This window comes from Atractosteus spatula, chromosome 9 (assembly GCF_055471065.1).
Source record: "Atractosteus spatula isolate fAtrSpa1 chromosome 9, fAtrSpa1.hap1, whole genome shotgun sequence".
Lineage (NCBI taxonomy): Eukaryota > Metazoa > Chordata > Actinopteri > Semionotiformes > Lepisosteidae > Atractosteus > Atractosteus spatula.
Window position 1 is genome coordinate 40,167,758 of NC_142714.1, and position 16,211 is coordinate 40,183,968.

General features: G+C 36.8%; 1 protein-coding gene across 9 annotated transcripts in view; it reads right to left on the reverse strand.

Moving 5' to 3' along the window:
* Positions 1 to 16,211, reverse strand: part of klhl13 (kelch-like family member 13) — a 120,173-nt gene that overhangs the window by 21,406 nt on the left and 82,556 nt on the right. For 7 of the 9 annotated variants that reach the window (XM_088925742.1, XM_088925743.1, XM_088925741.1 and 4 more), the window contains 3 exons: positions 10,973 to 11,114; positions 2,566 to 2,698; positions 14 to 210 (listed from right to left, as the gene is read on the reverse strand). In XM_088925742.1, coding sequence (XP_088781868.1) covers positions 14 to 210; positions 2,566 to 2,698; positions 10,973 to 11,114 — 472 coding nt within the window. Of the gene's footprint in view, positions 1 to 13; positions 211 to 2,565; positions 2,699 to 10,972; positions 11,115 to 13,324; positions 13,397 to 16,211 lie in introns of all 9 variants that reach the window. The other 2 variants (XM_088925737.1, XM_088925738.1) reach the window with 1 other exon arrangement.

A 16,211-nucleotide genomic window follows, 5' to 3' on the forward strand; every position in this document is an offset into this window, starting at 1 on the left:
AAAAGAGTCTTACCCCAGATATAAGAAACACTTTGCAGAAGTCTAGGACAGGAATGATCTGCAGAAAACTTGCAGCTTCAAGTGTATCCTGCAGATTCTCCATGTTAAGCGAGAGCTTTGCTGTGTAAATGAAGTCGATGATCTTTTTGAGGCCTATTCGGTTAACACCATGAAGCTTGATGCACATTAAATCTTGTTCCTTCATTCCACCTAGGGAGATAAAAGGAAAAAGAGGATAACTTTCATGGTCCGTTATTCTGTTCTTCATTTGTTTTGTATAGTATTTATCGGCTATACGAATGTATTAACTAAACTTTTAAAAACCTGATGAATTACATTTTCAAAACAAGTTAAAATTTAATATTTTAAGGGTTACATGCACACAACACAAATGAAATGGGTTTCTGTGATCAAGATCACACAATTTGCAGAAGAGGCTGTGAAATGCTGGGCTGAATCCCCTTCACTGTGAAAAGTACATTAAAGGTGAAAGCAGCAAGGGAATGGAGAGTTAAAGACCTTGCCAAAACAATATTTTTTAACAATATTCTCTGAAGCTACTGTATGGTATAAAAACTCAGAAATTCAAACTAGATATCCAACAAAACATGTTCTTTTTCTAGTGACTTTTTTTTGGCAATAAAATGTCAGGATAGGCATTAACAGGAGGCATCAAATCGTTTAAATAAATTCAATTTCTGATTCACTATGCTTGAGAACAGACAACACAAGGGTAGTATTTTTTTGTGAGGTCTTGAGGACATCTGTTGAAATCCAAGAAGGCACTAGACTCCTTCCAGTAGAATGGTTCTGTAAGTCAAATGCTCAATCTGGTGTCTTAGTCCCAAACTGACAAGATCTCCAGTAGGGTCATTCCTATATCTTTGCCTGACCTGGGAAAAATTATTAGAAAGGGCTTAAAGCTTGGATCTACTGCTCTCCTCCAAGCAGACTATTTTGGTGTAGTAGCAGGATGTGTGTGTGTGGTTAGGGCCTGAAGACTTTCTGGGTCTCACACCAGGCCCTCACTGAATTCCTTTACCTAAAACATAACAATGAATGCAATGTGTAGCCTACATTTTTATTTTTTAAATTTTAAAGGCTTAGAAATGTTTTCAAATATATTTGAAATTGTGCACCATTTTTTTCAATGTCATGTACAACATCCTGAAATTTAGCATAAAGCATTTCTTTCTTTGCCAATAAGAAGTTAAAAATTGATCCATTAGTATACATCACATGAAGTCTGATGGGAAAACCTTTAACACATTCCTTACACTTTGCTTGCTGAATATCCTAATATGTGCAATGGGTCTCCCTGCTTGGTGCTTTTGGGTTAAAGTAGAAGGCTATTGTGAAATATGTTGAAAAACATTAAGTCAAATCTCAATGAATAAGGAAACCGATATAATTTTCCTCTTAATAAACAACTGACATACAGTGATTGTGCCGTGCGTTTTGTAAATGTCCACAGAAGAGTCAAAATTTCAGGTGAATGCAGTCAGATCTAATTACATTTTTATTTCACTTTTGTTGCGCCAAAGACAGACAACTGGACAGACAGCACATCCTGACAGAATATTCACCTATTCTACCTGTATAATAGTGTGTGTAAATTGCAACTTTGCCTTCTGAATAATAATAATTAAAATAATATATAGAGACATGATGAAGATAAAATCACTATCTTCCAGATGAGCAGAGCCCTTTTTTCATATTACACTGTACTGTGAAAGAGTTCTTTGGAAAAAGACTACAGAGGCAAGCAATATTTATATCCACAGTCAATGATAAAAGCACAAGATACTTGAAACAGAAATTGCACTTGATAAATCTGCTTCTAAGGCTATCAGTCTTGTTACAAAACTACATTCCGAAAGCTTACATGCATTTACACGGCATACAAAGATATTATCAGAAAATACAAAACACTTTATAAAATGTTATTGCTTGGAATTCATTGGATTTATTCTTCAGCCATATATATCTATATCACGTTTGGTTAGACAAAGAAATTGGATTTAAGAAAGTAAGGCAGATTTACCCAAACCTAAAGCAGCACATCATCAGGAAACACATTTTTCTTCTAAAACAAATCAAGATCCAAGTAGCAGAAAGACCCATTTTCAACATCTGCACACAAACCAGTCCTAGATATACAATCAAGTGCTCAACAGTGCTGATACAGTGCATGATGTGATGTGGGAGCCCTGTTATGATGCTTATCAAAAGCTCTTCCCCTTTGCTTCAAATTTCTGCTCCCTCACACTCTCACTCACACCTGAAAAGACTCCACAGCCACTGCTTTTTACATTTTAAAAATGACATATTCGCTTATATTATACTAAACGAAATAAAATGTAATTTATGAGATGAATGAAACTTTGACACAGAATGTTAAAGTGTATTTTTCCAGGATCAATTCTTAAGGTATATACAGTACTGGATGTCAGTATTATATTACTGGATTGCCATCCATATAGTAGGGTTTTCCAAAGGCCAGCTCTACTTAAACTTTTATTATTATTAGAAATAGATATTTTTACCATAAGTTATTTATCTTACCTGTAAACATTGCCTTAAAGTAATCGCTAGCAGACGCCATCATTGCTCTGTGAACAGGAAACGCTTCATCTCCATCTCCAGGCAGCAGTGTAACATCGCAGAGTAATCCCTCTATCCTCAGCTGGTCGAATCCCTGTTAAGAAGCCAGCAGCTCACATGAGGACAAAGCAGAAGCTGGGGTGCAAGAGACAGGACCAGACAGATATAATATAATAAAGAATATGGCCTCCTCAAAAATGCACTTTTCACCACTAATTTTTTATAGTGGTGAAAAGTTCCTGAAAAGAGAGCTCAATTCATGAAGGATAGTCTGTGAAGGGATTTAAGTATGTGTGGATGGATTTGATTTTAGGCCAGTTATAGAGAACATTTAAGGAAAATTTTGCCACTTGCCCCCTTTTGTGTCTTCTCTTTAAAGGTTGCAAAAGCAAATTGAACATACTGCTGTCAGTAGATAAGTAGCAACATTATGCGGTACTTTAGGTGGTTTATACTGTACATCCAGGCCTGGTCAGTAACATTTCTGAGCTCTGTTAGATAATGGTGTAAATTGACAGCTTCATTTCTTAATAGAGCTTGGTACTGTCATCTAGCAATGATAACTGATGCACTAAATTTTTTCCAAAGTTATATACTGTATACAGAATGTGATATTTAAATATATACAGTGGTGTGAAAAAGTGTTTGCCCCCTTCCTGATTTCTTATTTTTTTGCATGTTTGTCACACTGAAATGTTTCAGATCATCAAACAAATTGAAATATATGACAAAGATAACACAAGTAAACACAAAATGCAGTTTTTAAATGAAGGTTTTTATTATTAAGGGAAAAAAAAAATCCAAACCTACATGGCCCTGTGTGAAAAAGTGATTGCCCCCCAAACCTAATAACTGGTTGGGCCACCCTTAGCAGCAACAACTGCAATCAAGCGTTTGCGATAACTGGCAATGAGTCTTTTACAGCGCTGTGGAGAAATTTTGGCCCACTCATCTTTGCAGAATTGTTGTAATTCAGCCACATTGGAGGGTTTTCGAGCCTTAACCGCTTTTTTAAGGTCATGCCACAACATCTCAATCGGATTCAGGTCAGGACTTTGACTAGGCCACTCCAAAGTCTTCATACTGTTTTTCTTAAGCCATTCAGAGGTGGACTTGCTGGTGTGTTTTGGATCATTGTCCTGCTGCAGAACCCAAGTGCGCTTCAGCTTGAGGTCACGAACAGATGGCCGGACATTCTCCTTCAGGATTTTTTGGTAGACAGCAGAATTCATGGTTCCATTTACCACAGCAAGTTTTCCAGGTCCTTAAGCAGCAAAACAGCCCCAGACCATCACACTGCCACCACCATATTTTACTGTTGGTATGATGTTCCTTTCCTGAAACGCTGTGTTACTTTTACGCCAGATGTAATGGGACACACACCTTCCAAAAAGTTCAACTTTTGTCTCGTCAGTCCACAGAGTATTTTCCCAAAAGTCTTGGGGATCATCAAGATGTTTTCTGGCAAAACTGAGACGAGCCTTTATGTTCTTTTTGCCCAGCAGTGGTTTTCGTCTTGGAACTCTGCCATGCGGGCCATTTTTGCCCAGTCTCTTTCTTATGGTGGAGTCATGAACACTGACCTTAACTGAGGCAAGTGAAGCCTGCAGTTCTTTGGATGTTGTTGTGGGGTTTTTTCTGACCTCTTGGATGAGTCGTCGCTGCGCTCTTGGGGTAATTTTGGTCGGCCGGCAACTCCTGGGAAGGTTCACCACTGTTCCATGTTTTCGCCATTTGTGGATAATGGCTCTCACTGTGGTTCGCTGGAGTCCCAAAGCTTTAGAAATGGCTTTATAACCTTTTCCAGACTGATAAATCTCAATTACTCTGTTTCTCATTTGTTCCTGAATTTCTTTGGATCGCAGCATGATGTCTAGCTTTTGAGGATCTTTTGGTCTACTTCACTTTGTCAGGCAGGTCCTATTTAAGTGATTTCTTGTTTTAACAGGGGAGGCAATCACTTTTTCACACAGGGCCATGTAGGTTTGGATTTTTTTTTCCCTTAATAATAAAAACCTTCATTTAAAAACTGCATTTTGTGTTTACTTGTGTTATCTTTGTCTAATATTTCAATTTGTTTGATGATCTGAAACATTTCAGTGTGACAAACATGCAAAAAAATAAGAAATCAGGAGGGGGGCAAACACTTTTTCACACCACTGTATATATATCACAAAAGAACTGGTATTAAAATAAACGGCAGTGCACAGTGCATAAAAACATGGATAATTGCATCAGCTATACTAATAATAATTTGCATTAAATAAAAATAAATGAGAAAAACAAGCAACTGAGAAGATCCATCCACATCAGATGTCCCTTTAACACTGATAATTACAGTAGTCACTTCTATGTAAAGTACTGCTGTTTATTCTTAACATTTTACTTTTACCATTTTCACATCATAATCAAGACAAAATACAGATTTTAATGTTTAGACTATAGATTATATTCTATATAATGAAATCACAAATCTTGGCTGATTTACACAAAATTCACCTTCTTAGTGAAAACATTATGTTATGACTGCGTACCACTACTATACAACACAACAATTTCAATATTATATGGGTTATAGTCAATACAAAAAGGATTTAAGTCCAATTAAAGGCACTATGCATCTGTTGAGGTTATGAGCTAGATGTTCCAAAAAGCCTGGTTTATACAAACTTGCATTCTTCTTAAAAAAATCTAAACATTTACACAGACTGGATTAAGTCTCGACTCTTTTGCTTTTATATTACAAGCAGCAGAAAAAAAAATTCCTCCACTATGTATAATTGCTGGTGTCACATTAAGCTGTGCCAAGAAACTCAGCTTAGTATGGGGAGAACTACAAATATGGTCAACCCATTGCTTCAAAGGGAATTCAGAGAGCTTCTTCTTTATTAGAGGAAACAAAACAGTGCAATAAGCCTGTATGCATGAAACAGCAGACTCATTTTGTCTATTTACCACCATTAAAAGAAACAATCTCACACTGATGTCAAAGGTTTCAATGCAAATTGGTAAGAGGAGACCTTCCACTGGACTCTTTTATAAGCATTTATTCATTACTATGTAATCAATCATAGGACACAAGACCAATAATTAACAATGATCACCTTTTCCACAGCTATTTTAAGGAGAGCAAGGGTCTCACAATCTCATCACAGTTTAAAACATGAATTACATGTTTTAAGACTCTCTGGCATCAACTGCAGCACTCACTTGGGAGAGAAAGACTTGCAGACACACCCCTTTGACAAGCCCACCTGCAGAGCTATTCATCATTTGACAAGCTGTCAGCTCCACAGTGACGGAGAAAGAAAGTCAGTGCCAACTTGAGGAGTGATCACTGCAACCCTGCAGGCAGCCAGCAAAGTCACAGGAGTACCTGTTTGTGCAAAGGTTGAGAAACCCCTTCCTAATATCTGTCATGGGCCAACACTTGGGAGATCCTGGTCTAGGATGTCCTAATCTAGACACTTTTAAAATGGATCCGGTTGTATACAGTTTAAAAAACACGAATGAATGATTTATTCAGGCACTAATGACTGTGCAAGGAAGTGCCTTTTATTATCAGTTATAAAGAGTCCCCTCCAATTTCTTCTTGTGATTCTGGGTCCTGACTGCTTTGGGTTGACCTTTGAGGATTCTGAAACTCGCTTCAAACTGCATTTTTGTCTTCTCAGGTTTCAGTTCCTTCACCTGGCTGCAGTAAGACATTCCTTTGAAAACAGGAATCAAAGATTATCTGCGTAACAATGAAATGCCTTAATTGCAATCTTCAGAGCTAAAATTATCAAAAGACTTAAACATTTCTGCCACATCTGCAAAGGGAAAGGCAACAAACCCAACTTCCTCTCTCCACAGAAATAAGATTAGAAAAAGTCAATAAAATAACTCAGCAAATCTGTTTCACTAAAACTGTACTCCATTCCAAAATAGAGTTGTATTACATTTGCCTATTTGTAACAAAGCATAGTATCAGTTGAAAAGGTCATACCTGAAAAATGAGAAGACTTTTATGAATCTAAATCCGAACACAACTTAAAGTGGTAAAGCAGAAAAAAAGATCTTCATAATTTTTTAATCATTCTCTGAAAAAGATGGTTAAATTAAATATGTGAAAAAAAAACATTCTCTTAAACTCATTTCTTTAACTGACAAGGTTTAAAAGTCCTATAGGATCAAGATTTGACTATAATTTTTATTTTTTTACAGATAAGGCCTCATAATAAAGATATTTACAAAAAATATAACAAAAATCAAAATTATAAGCTTGGTTAAAGAATACTCTGGGTCAAAGTTCTACACTTTTCAAACACTGGTTTCCTTCCTTTCTATTCGGCTGGGCCCTGGGGTGCTATGTGATACATTTTTCATATTTTATGACAAATGTACAACTTCAAAAGCAAATGTATGCATTCAGAAAAGTGTTAATGCGCGCGAAAAAAAATAAGGGTCTTTGGCTGGCAGTCTCAGGATGTATGATCTTCCTGAGTTAATATTTGTTTAGAAGCAATTCTGTCTTGAGCTACAATAAAAACCAAACGTTTTTCCATATTCAGGCAATACAAACGGCTTTACATCAAAAATAGCATTAAGCATGGAGACATTTCAGTAACTGAGGTTCGTTTACTAGACAGATTCATAATTCTACAGATGACAGAACACATTTATGTATATATGTATATTTATATGGGACACATTGGAATTGTAGAAAATTATTAAAATTAAAGTAATACACGAGCAAGTTAGACACTACGAAATGTGAGAGCCCCAGATGACTGTTTGCTAAACTATGGTATCTATCTGGAGGTTGCTTGCTGGTTCCAGTCTGGGCTTTGTCATGCAATTTTTAAGAAGGATTCCCCTAAACAAGTGAATAAATGGCAAAGAGTAATCAGGTTTGGGTGGTATGCCGAAGAGCTCCACCCAGTGAATGACAAGATATTTGTGCTCTTACAACATTATCAGAAATGCAGCAGTCCACCTGCCACTGTTGTGAGCCGTGGTAAGAAGCAGACCCTACACTTCCTGAAGCATGTACATGCAGTTTATAACTTTCTTAAGTGGTAGAGCAGAACTGAGAGAGAATTGTCAAGTCATAAGTTTGGGAGAGAAAAGGAAAACAGATGACATTTATAACTTCATAAAAGAGAAAAAAACCAAAACTTATATAGAGTCAAAGGTAAGTCTGTATTTTATATTATGTATTATATTATGTTTAAACACCTTAGGTCTTATCCAACGTATGTTTACCAAGTTCATAATAAAAATATGAATTCTGATATTTGATATCAAGGTTGTGACTGTGCTTACTGCCGGGGTTCAGCATGTTGGTTATCAATCCAAAGACCTACTAAAAATTGCAATACTGAGCTCTCATCTCCATCTATCTAGTGAAGACATTAACGTCACATCTTCTTTATTTACTGTTTCAGGTATACCGAAATATTTTAGTGCAGTGAAGAAATGTATTCTAGCTTCTTTAGAAAGCCAATTGTTTCTTCTCGCATTAATTTTGACACAGGTAGGCAGGAAAAAGCTGTCAGTTACCAAAGTATTAAGGAAATATTTAAATTACTAAAAAACACTAAAATAAAGTAGGTTTATATGTCAGAATATTTCAAAACTTTCTTTCTAGGCTATGCATCTTCAATTTATCTCACATTGTTTAATATCCCCATGAACACTGTGGAGATCCTTTAATTTTCTATTTCTTTCAAGTGACAATCAGTTCATGAATTTTAGCATTAAATATCATGTTTTCAGCAGAACTAGAAGTACTTTTATTTATAGAACACATTATTTTGATTTTAAAAAGTAGCCCGCTTTCGCAAATCAAATTGATTTTTTAAATTTATAAATCACAAATAACATCAAGAGCTCAATGTGCAAAAAATCCCTGAACCTTATATTGTGTAAATCTGTATTTTTGCAAAACTTACAATATATTAAAAAGCTACAGAAACTGGCTAAAAAGGGCAATTTTTAGAACTATTTAGAATTTACAAATAGCATGAGGAGTAAACTAAATACTATGATTAAAGTTAGCATTGTCCAAATTATTTTATAAAATGTATACATTTTGCATGTCATCCGGACTAGTAAATATGGTAGTTGCAACATATTAATAGTAATAACATTTTCAAAGTACTTTAAGATTTAAATGTACATTTTGTTTTTCTTTGTATTTTTACAAAACAACATTTCAATAGTTATAAAACCCAAAGAATAATGAGAACTGGATGTATATTAAATCTCTTTCATCTGGTTAGTAAATATCTGGAGGTTTGCTCAATCCAAACAGAGCCTGGGACTGGAAGATATGCTACAATGAACAATGTTATGCCTGAGCTAAGGACCGGAACTAGTTTGTTTTTGCCCCAGTAAAGGTAGCTATTCTGAACAGTCTGTCACAAGAGTGAGCTTACTTTCAGTGCCTAATCACATTTAATGATGCTGTGCTTGTATATGCACAGTCTCTGGAAAGTTCAGTTTGGCTCTACACGGGTGTGGTTTTAGCACAGGCGGTATATACAGTAGTAGTTAACGCTGCATACCTACTGGAATCATAACTGATCGATTCAATAACCTCTGTTATCTCAGAACTGAGTGATGAGACAACTTTTATAACACTGTGAAAAAGAATGTAACTCCTGGGAAAAACTAAGCCTGCTGCTGGAAGAGGTGTTAAGTGGGGCCAGCAGCGGTCTATGTGGGTCCTAATGCCCCAGTATAGCGACGGGGACACTATACTGTAAAAAGGCGCCGTCCTTCGGATGAGACGTAAAACCGAGGTCCTGACTCTCTGTGGTCATTAAAAATCCCAGGGCGTTTCTCGAAAAAGAGTAGGGGTGTAACCCCGGCGTCCTGGCCAAATTTCCCATTGGCCCTTACCAATCATGGCCTCCTAATAATCCCCATCTATGAATTGGCTTCATTACTCTGCTCTCCTCCCCACTGATAGCTGATGTGTGGTGAATGTTCTGGTGCACTATGGCTGCCGTCGCATCATCCAGGTGGGGCTGCACATTGGTGGTGGCGGAGGGGAGTCCCCATTACCTGTAAAGCACTTTGAGTGGAGTGTCCAGAAAAGCGCTATATAAGTGTAAGCAATTATTATTATTATTATTATTATTATTATTATTTACTCTTCATATGTAGGAGGCTGAATGAATGACCTTGTGCTGACCTCAGGATATTCAGCCTGCTTGAAATGGGCACTAACAGATGGCAGCTCCTGCTTCACTGGACCAAACTACTTAATTATTGCAGCTAAGTTTGGAAAGGGGGTAATAGCATGCTCTTGGAATTACTTTATGAAATTACTTTATGATGGCAATTAACAGCTGTGGTTTGCTTGGTAAGTCTTTTCAGTTATTTTGCTAATACCATTGTATTACATCTAATGGAATGGCAAATATTAGTGCAATGCTAGATTCACCCAGCCTTCTTTAAAATGTACGCTGCTGTCCTTTGCAAGTTAATACATTTCATACATCTTTCATTTCATATTCGGTCCTACACTGTATGCTTAATCTTGACTAAAAATACCAAATCTCTTCCTATACCATCCACTACTCATCTTCCTTAATAAATGCTTTATTGAAAAAAAAATTAACTCTATTGTCCCAAGGTAATTGATGACAAATATTAAACTAATTTACCCTTGGAAATGTCACAGCTGTGACAGTTGTGTTTATTGGTCAAATTGGCTATTTTCCCCTTGGTCCTTGCAGCTGATGACATTTTACATTATTGCTTTGGTGTGGTGCAGCGAATTAAACCCCACAGCCTTTGCACAAAGATGTTTACTGACAGAACAGCCCAATCTTGACAGAGCAGGCTTAGAAAGTTTGCATGCATTTGAGATTGCAAATGAGTATCCACCTCACTCCTTCACTAAACCTTCTGTGTCAATGCCAGATTAATGCAGTGTGAAGCCAAATTTAGACTAGAGTTAATGGTGACATGCCAGGCTGAGGTGCTTTCCTGTCTGCTTGTGCATCCATGGATTTTAATCCCATTTTCAGAAACACAAAGCCCAGGGAAGCTGCAGTAACAAGTCTGAGAAAGCACCATTTTTCATTTGATAAGGGAACCAGCTCTGTAGCAGCAGGGAGGCAGCTGCAATTTGCTATTTACCTACTTATTTTTCGAACAGCCTCGTGAGAAAAATAATGCCGCGTGATAATGTCAATGATTTATTCAAATTAAAAACAACTGCACTCTTCAAGTTTGACTGATGACACTGGCCGAAGACGGATTGCTCTCTAGCGCTCACTTGTAATTCTGTTCCTGAAGCTTTTGTTGATCTGATTTACAATTAGATGAAGTGGCTTGGCAAAGAAAACAATCCTCTTACTTCCGAATTTACCTGTAAAACGACAGAACTATGAGTGTTGCTCGTGAAGAACCGTGTGTTGCCTGTCTTGGATGTCTGGAGATGGGCAGACACACCCATATCGCCACTCCCGAGGGACACTTTCATATGAGGGTCGTCCTCTTCCACCAGTGATCTGAAAGGCACAAGAAGAAAAGGAAAACGGTTTAGCCTCAGTGGTCACCTGTCATGTCTACCGGAGGACTTCCATAGAAGTACCGACAGGAAAAAAAAAATGGTTTACCATTTACCAAGGAACAAAAATAGCTCTGAAAATAAACTAGGATTCCAAGAGTTACAGGACGTCTTCTTCCTTGCTTCTTAGCTGACACTCAACACACCTTTCATGTACTTCGGATACCCTCACAAAGTAAATGTAAAAGTAAAAATTTAATCAAAAAACAAAACAAAAAAATATTATGCCTAGAAATCAGTGGAGTCCAGGAAAAACTTGGATATGTTAACATGTGACATGTGTGGGGCAAAAAAAACATGTGACAAGAATGCCTGCAAACCCAATGACCAACTTTAGGTACTGTACATTAGACACAGAGTAGAATGACTGTCTACTGTTCATTTCATACATTGTTTTTTGCTTTACTGATGCACTGATGTGACTTCCAAACACTTAATTTCACTTTCATCTATATTGTAACAATACTTCTCCCATTCCAAGTGTATCTTGCTGTAAACTGTGGATCTGGCATGGAGTTCTGCTTTTGTTTTTAAAACTGTGAGGATACCTGAAACACTCGCAACAGACCCTATATTGTAGCTGATACACATGGGAGGTTTTTAGAAGTCTGTGTCTTGGGTTTTTACTTACGTTGGTATAGCAGGGCTCAATACTAGAAGGCTTCCACCACCCAGATCTTGGTTACAAAGAAACAGCAAGACAACTTGACTACCTAAATTTAACTGATTCAAAACAGCTTCCAACAATATCCAATTTGTAATGAAGACTTCCATTCATTTTTGCATTTCAGTCAGCTTATGCAAAAGTCTACAAATTGTTAAAGAGATAAAACTACAAAAACGAAAATCATACCAACATGTTGCTTTCAAGTCATTTGATCAATGTATTACTTTGCAGGAAAATATGCAACAATATGGATACCCATATGCCAACAGAAGCAAGGCTACAAATAGCAAGCAGATGTGTTGCTTTAATTGCTGAAGCAGCTGTATGTAACTAATGAAGTTTTATTGTTCCTGATCTCATCCTACAAAAATTAGGTTGTTAACATGTAGTACTTAATACACAGAGACCAAAAGGATGTATGACAAGTCAGGTCATCGAGGTGCCATGATGTGCTTTTTAAGCACAAATGATGATTAATGAAACACATACAGTTCAGTAAACCTTCATTTTTCAGTCATACCAAGAGAGAGCAAATCACTCTGACAAAGTGTGTGGGAGGGGCTGTTAAGGGTGTGACATCTTTCATTACGACACAGAGGATAAGTACTGAAACAGAGGAAAGCATTATATGATTAAAAAAAACTGTGAAGTGAAAGATTGCGTTTCTAGACACACGTTTAATATTAAGAACCCCCCCTATTGTTTCACAAACAGTCACCTGAGGCACAGAAGCAAACAGCATTATAAGGACTTAAATCCTATAAGTGCCTGGTAGGGAGAATGTGAGATTATTTGGTCCAGCAGAAAACAAAAGACTGGATTGTGCCTTGTTTGTTTTTCTAACAGCAGCATCCTGATTATGTGGGCTGGAAAGCTTTGTGTCTCAGTTTAAAATAGATCAAAATTAACCAGTGTGGACCTAAAACTCTGTCATAAAGGGTGGTAATAGAGAATGAGATATTACAAGAAAGACCGTATTCTCCACAATCTAAATTTATTTCCACTCGTTTGTGTTTACGCCCATAAGAAAAAGACCAATCATCATTTTGAGTTCAAAATTATGATTTTTAATGTTGTAATTACACATTTAGACAATGTAGTCTTCTGGAAACAAATCTGCCTTTTCTAAAGGTTCAGTTTCTATTCCAGCTCAATTCAATTCATTCGAAAAATCAGAATTGCTACTAGCACAAACTGTTTTCAAACACTTTTTAAAGCCACAAACTGCCAGGACAACTGAACACACTGCGTTACTGCCACACAAATTCTGTTTGCTTATAGAGACTCATGCTGGGTTTATAGCAAGATGTTGAAAAAAGGTTATGTGCAATAATTAACTGTATACATATATTAATTAAAAATACATTTTTAGACTAATCAGACCCAAGCACTACTTTTTGTCATTTATTTTAGTAAGGAGTTTTAATGACAATGGGACTGGACACACTACTGGACAGAGACTGGACAGCAAGTTTCTCTTTTACCCTGGTAAGTGGAAAGTCGGAGCAGCAGCAAGGAGAGAGTGGGTTGTCCAAACCACAAAGGAGTGATGATGGCTGTCAAGATGAAACAGAAGAAAAATATTCTATTGTCATTCCCCACTACCAATTTTACACTCACAAATCTATGTGGTTTTCTTCTCCACCCTATAAGCTAACTTAATATAAGCTGTAAGAGAGATTTGTGTTCCACCCTTTAATATTCTCAAGGATATCTTCGAATATCCATAATATTTTCAACACCAGTGCAAAAGCAATTTATATCTTCAGCACTGCCCACCTCAGTGGACAGAGACAGAACTTACAGTTCTTGCCTCCTGCCAGAAAAGAACAATTTAAAATGTAACTGATGATACTGTAGCCTTTAGCCAAATATGATCGGTTTGAAGGCAAATTCTGGAGACACTTTCGTGAATTCAAAGAAGAAGCAGTTCCCTTCTTTCAAAATTGAAGTCAATTTAAAAACAGGTATCAGGTTTGGTTCATCTTATCTATGACCATTTTGTTTTCGAGTACAAGAACAGCAAAGACAAACAGAGACGTTTCCTGATAGGAAAGAGCCGGGCCAGAAAGAGGTCAGCTCTTGTTTTACAAGTTGAAGTGCAGAGGAGATGAGAATGATGGGAAATGAGTGGGACAAGGTAAGCTGCTTATATTGAGGACTTAACAGAAATAGGAGGGGGAAACACCGCTTTCAGTCTTGGCTTACATCTTAAAACAGACCGTACCTATGTTTTTTTTATGTGCATTGCTAAACAAGGGCATGTTTAAGATCACAATTAAAAAGCCATTTATGTGAACAAAAAACATAATTGCATCCAGTGATAAAACCTTTAAAAGAGCACTTTCACTCCATGGTTAACTTTCTGTCTGTAAACCTCTCTGGTCTACGTGGCCAGGGCAAGAGGATATGGCTTGGAATCAAAGGAGTGCAACAGTAAAGGGAAAATAAACCTCTGCCCTTGGATTAAAAAAGCCCATTGAGGTTCCAAGATTCTCGTGGATTTGCTCTATCATTTGGTTTTGTTCTATATTTTACAAGCAGTTACAGAGACCAATTTCAGAGGCTGGATCCACTTGTTGCTAACAAGATAGGACTAATTTAAATTACATCTGGAATGTTCAATGCATTTCGCGTGTGCTCTTAGCCACAAACCAAACTGGCATAAGTCATCAACTATATTAAACTCAGATCAGAGCATATTCCAGTCAGAACCACAATAACTCAGCCAGAAAACAATAACTATTCTAGAAAAAAAACATCTATGTCCAGGATGCATCGCGGATGAGTTTTATGCCTGTGTTTTTTGTTCAGGAAATGACTGGGTAAAAATGAACAGCTGTGGAAAGGGTTTACTGTGCAAAGAATGGTAACACATTCGTTGAAATTGCTTCTGCACGAACTTATCTAGTCTCCTCTAGGGACTAACTGACCTGCACCATGCTTCACGTCATGTGAGATACTGTCTTGATATAAAATAAAGACTATTACTGCAGGAGAGAAATGTGCCAGTGGCTCAACTGGATAAATTAAAGGAATTGTGCTTCAGAACACATCTGATTTACGATACCTTTTAGAGCCAGGAAAATTACTGTGCTTATGTTCTGAGAAATGAGGTTAGTGCTTCACAGTAGCTGGCTTACGTAGACCACACAAACTAATTATAATTTATTGTCCTTATGTACAGTATATTCCTCCCTGCTGTAAACACTGACACTAGGTGAAACTTTGGGTGATAGAAAGCTTTTCCTTCCTCATAACGCCTCAACCTCTTTATTAACCGAATATCTAACATTTAAGATATTAAAAATGACAGTTTTACCAAAGAAATACAAATCATATAGTAATAGATTTGATAGTGTTAACATAGAGCAACAGTGGGAAAACAAAGAAAATCAAAGGGCAATAAATTTGAATTCCCTTAAAGCTCTTTTTATTAATTTCTTATAACTGTAGAAAGTGAAATGAATGGGCCCAGGTGACAATCTTTTAATTTACTACCATAAGAAACCATTCTTACATATTTTACAGTACATCAACTGTAGAACCGAAGATGGACTTCTTCAAATAATGAAAAGCATTCGCCAGACCCAGCCACACTTTGCCACAGTTGTACTACTAATCTTAATATTAAAGAGAGATAGATTTGCAAATGGTTGTTCCAATGGCCTCTTAAGCATTATATACACTGTATGTATCAGTCTGCGTAGATAGCCAATCAAAAAATTGTATAATTATGTACATATATTAGATCACTTGTAATTATATGTGTGAGATCTGCACTATTGCAGATCCTTCAAAAATGACAAGTTCTCTAATGGCATTCTATTTGCACAGCAGCAGCAGGATGACAAGCAGTTGCTAAATTTCCTAAATAATCATTACCATCTGGGCTCCCAGATCACAAATACATTAGGCTATAATGGATGTAAAGCTATTGATTTCCCTTTTTAATGAAAATTCATAAGGATTTGTCTGAGAAAGAAGGCGGGAAAGTAATGAATTTTCTAATTAATTCAGCCGTCAGAATGCAATTTGTGTAATCCTGCACAACAAACACGTTTAACTGCAGTTTAACTGTCAGAAAACAAAAATCATTTGCACAAAATAAATTCCCATTATTTCCTCCAGCTGCAAATTTAATGCTGGGAAGAACTGAAAGAAACAGAACGCACTGTACTCTATTAAAAACTGGTGGAGAATTATAACGGGATTGAGACTGAAAGATGAAGGAATGGTTTTCACCTTCAAAGTGGTTTTGGAAAACACCTGTTACTGTCAGAACTCTGAAACCATGAACCAAAATGCTCTGATTATTTGGTTTGAATTAAGTTTTCTCTTCTGACACCCTTTCAGAATATCACAAGATAA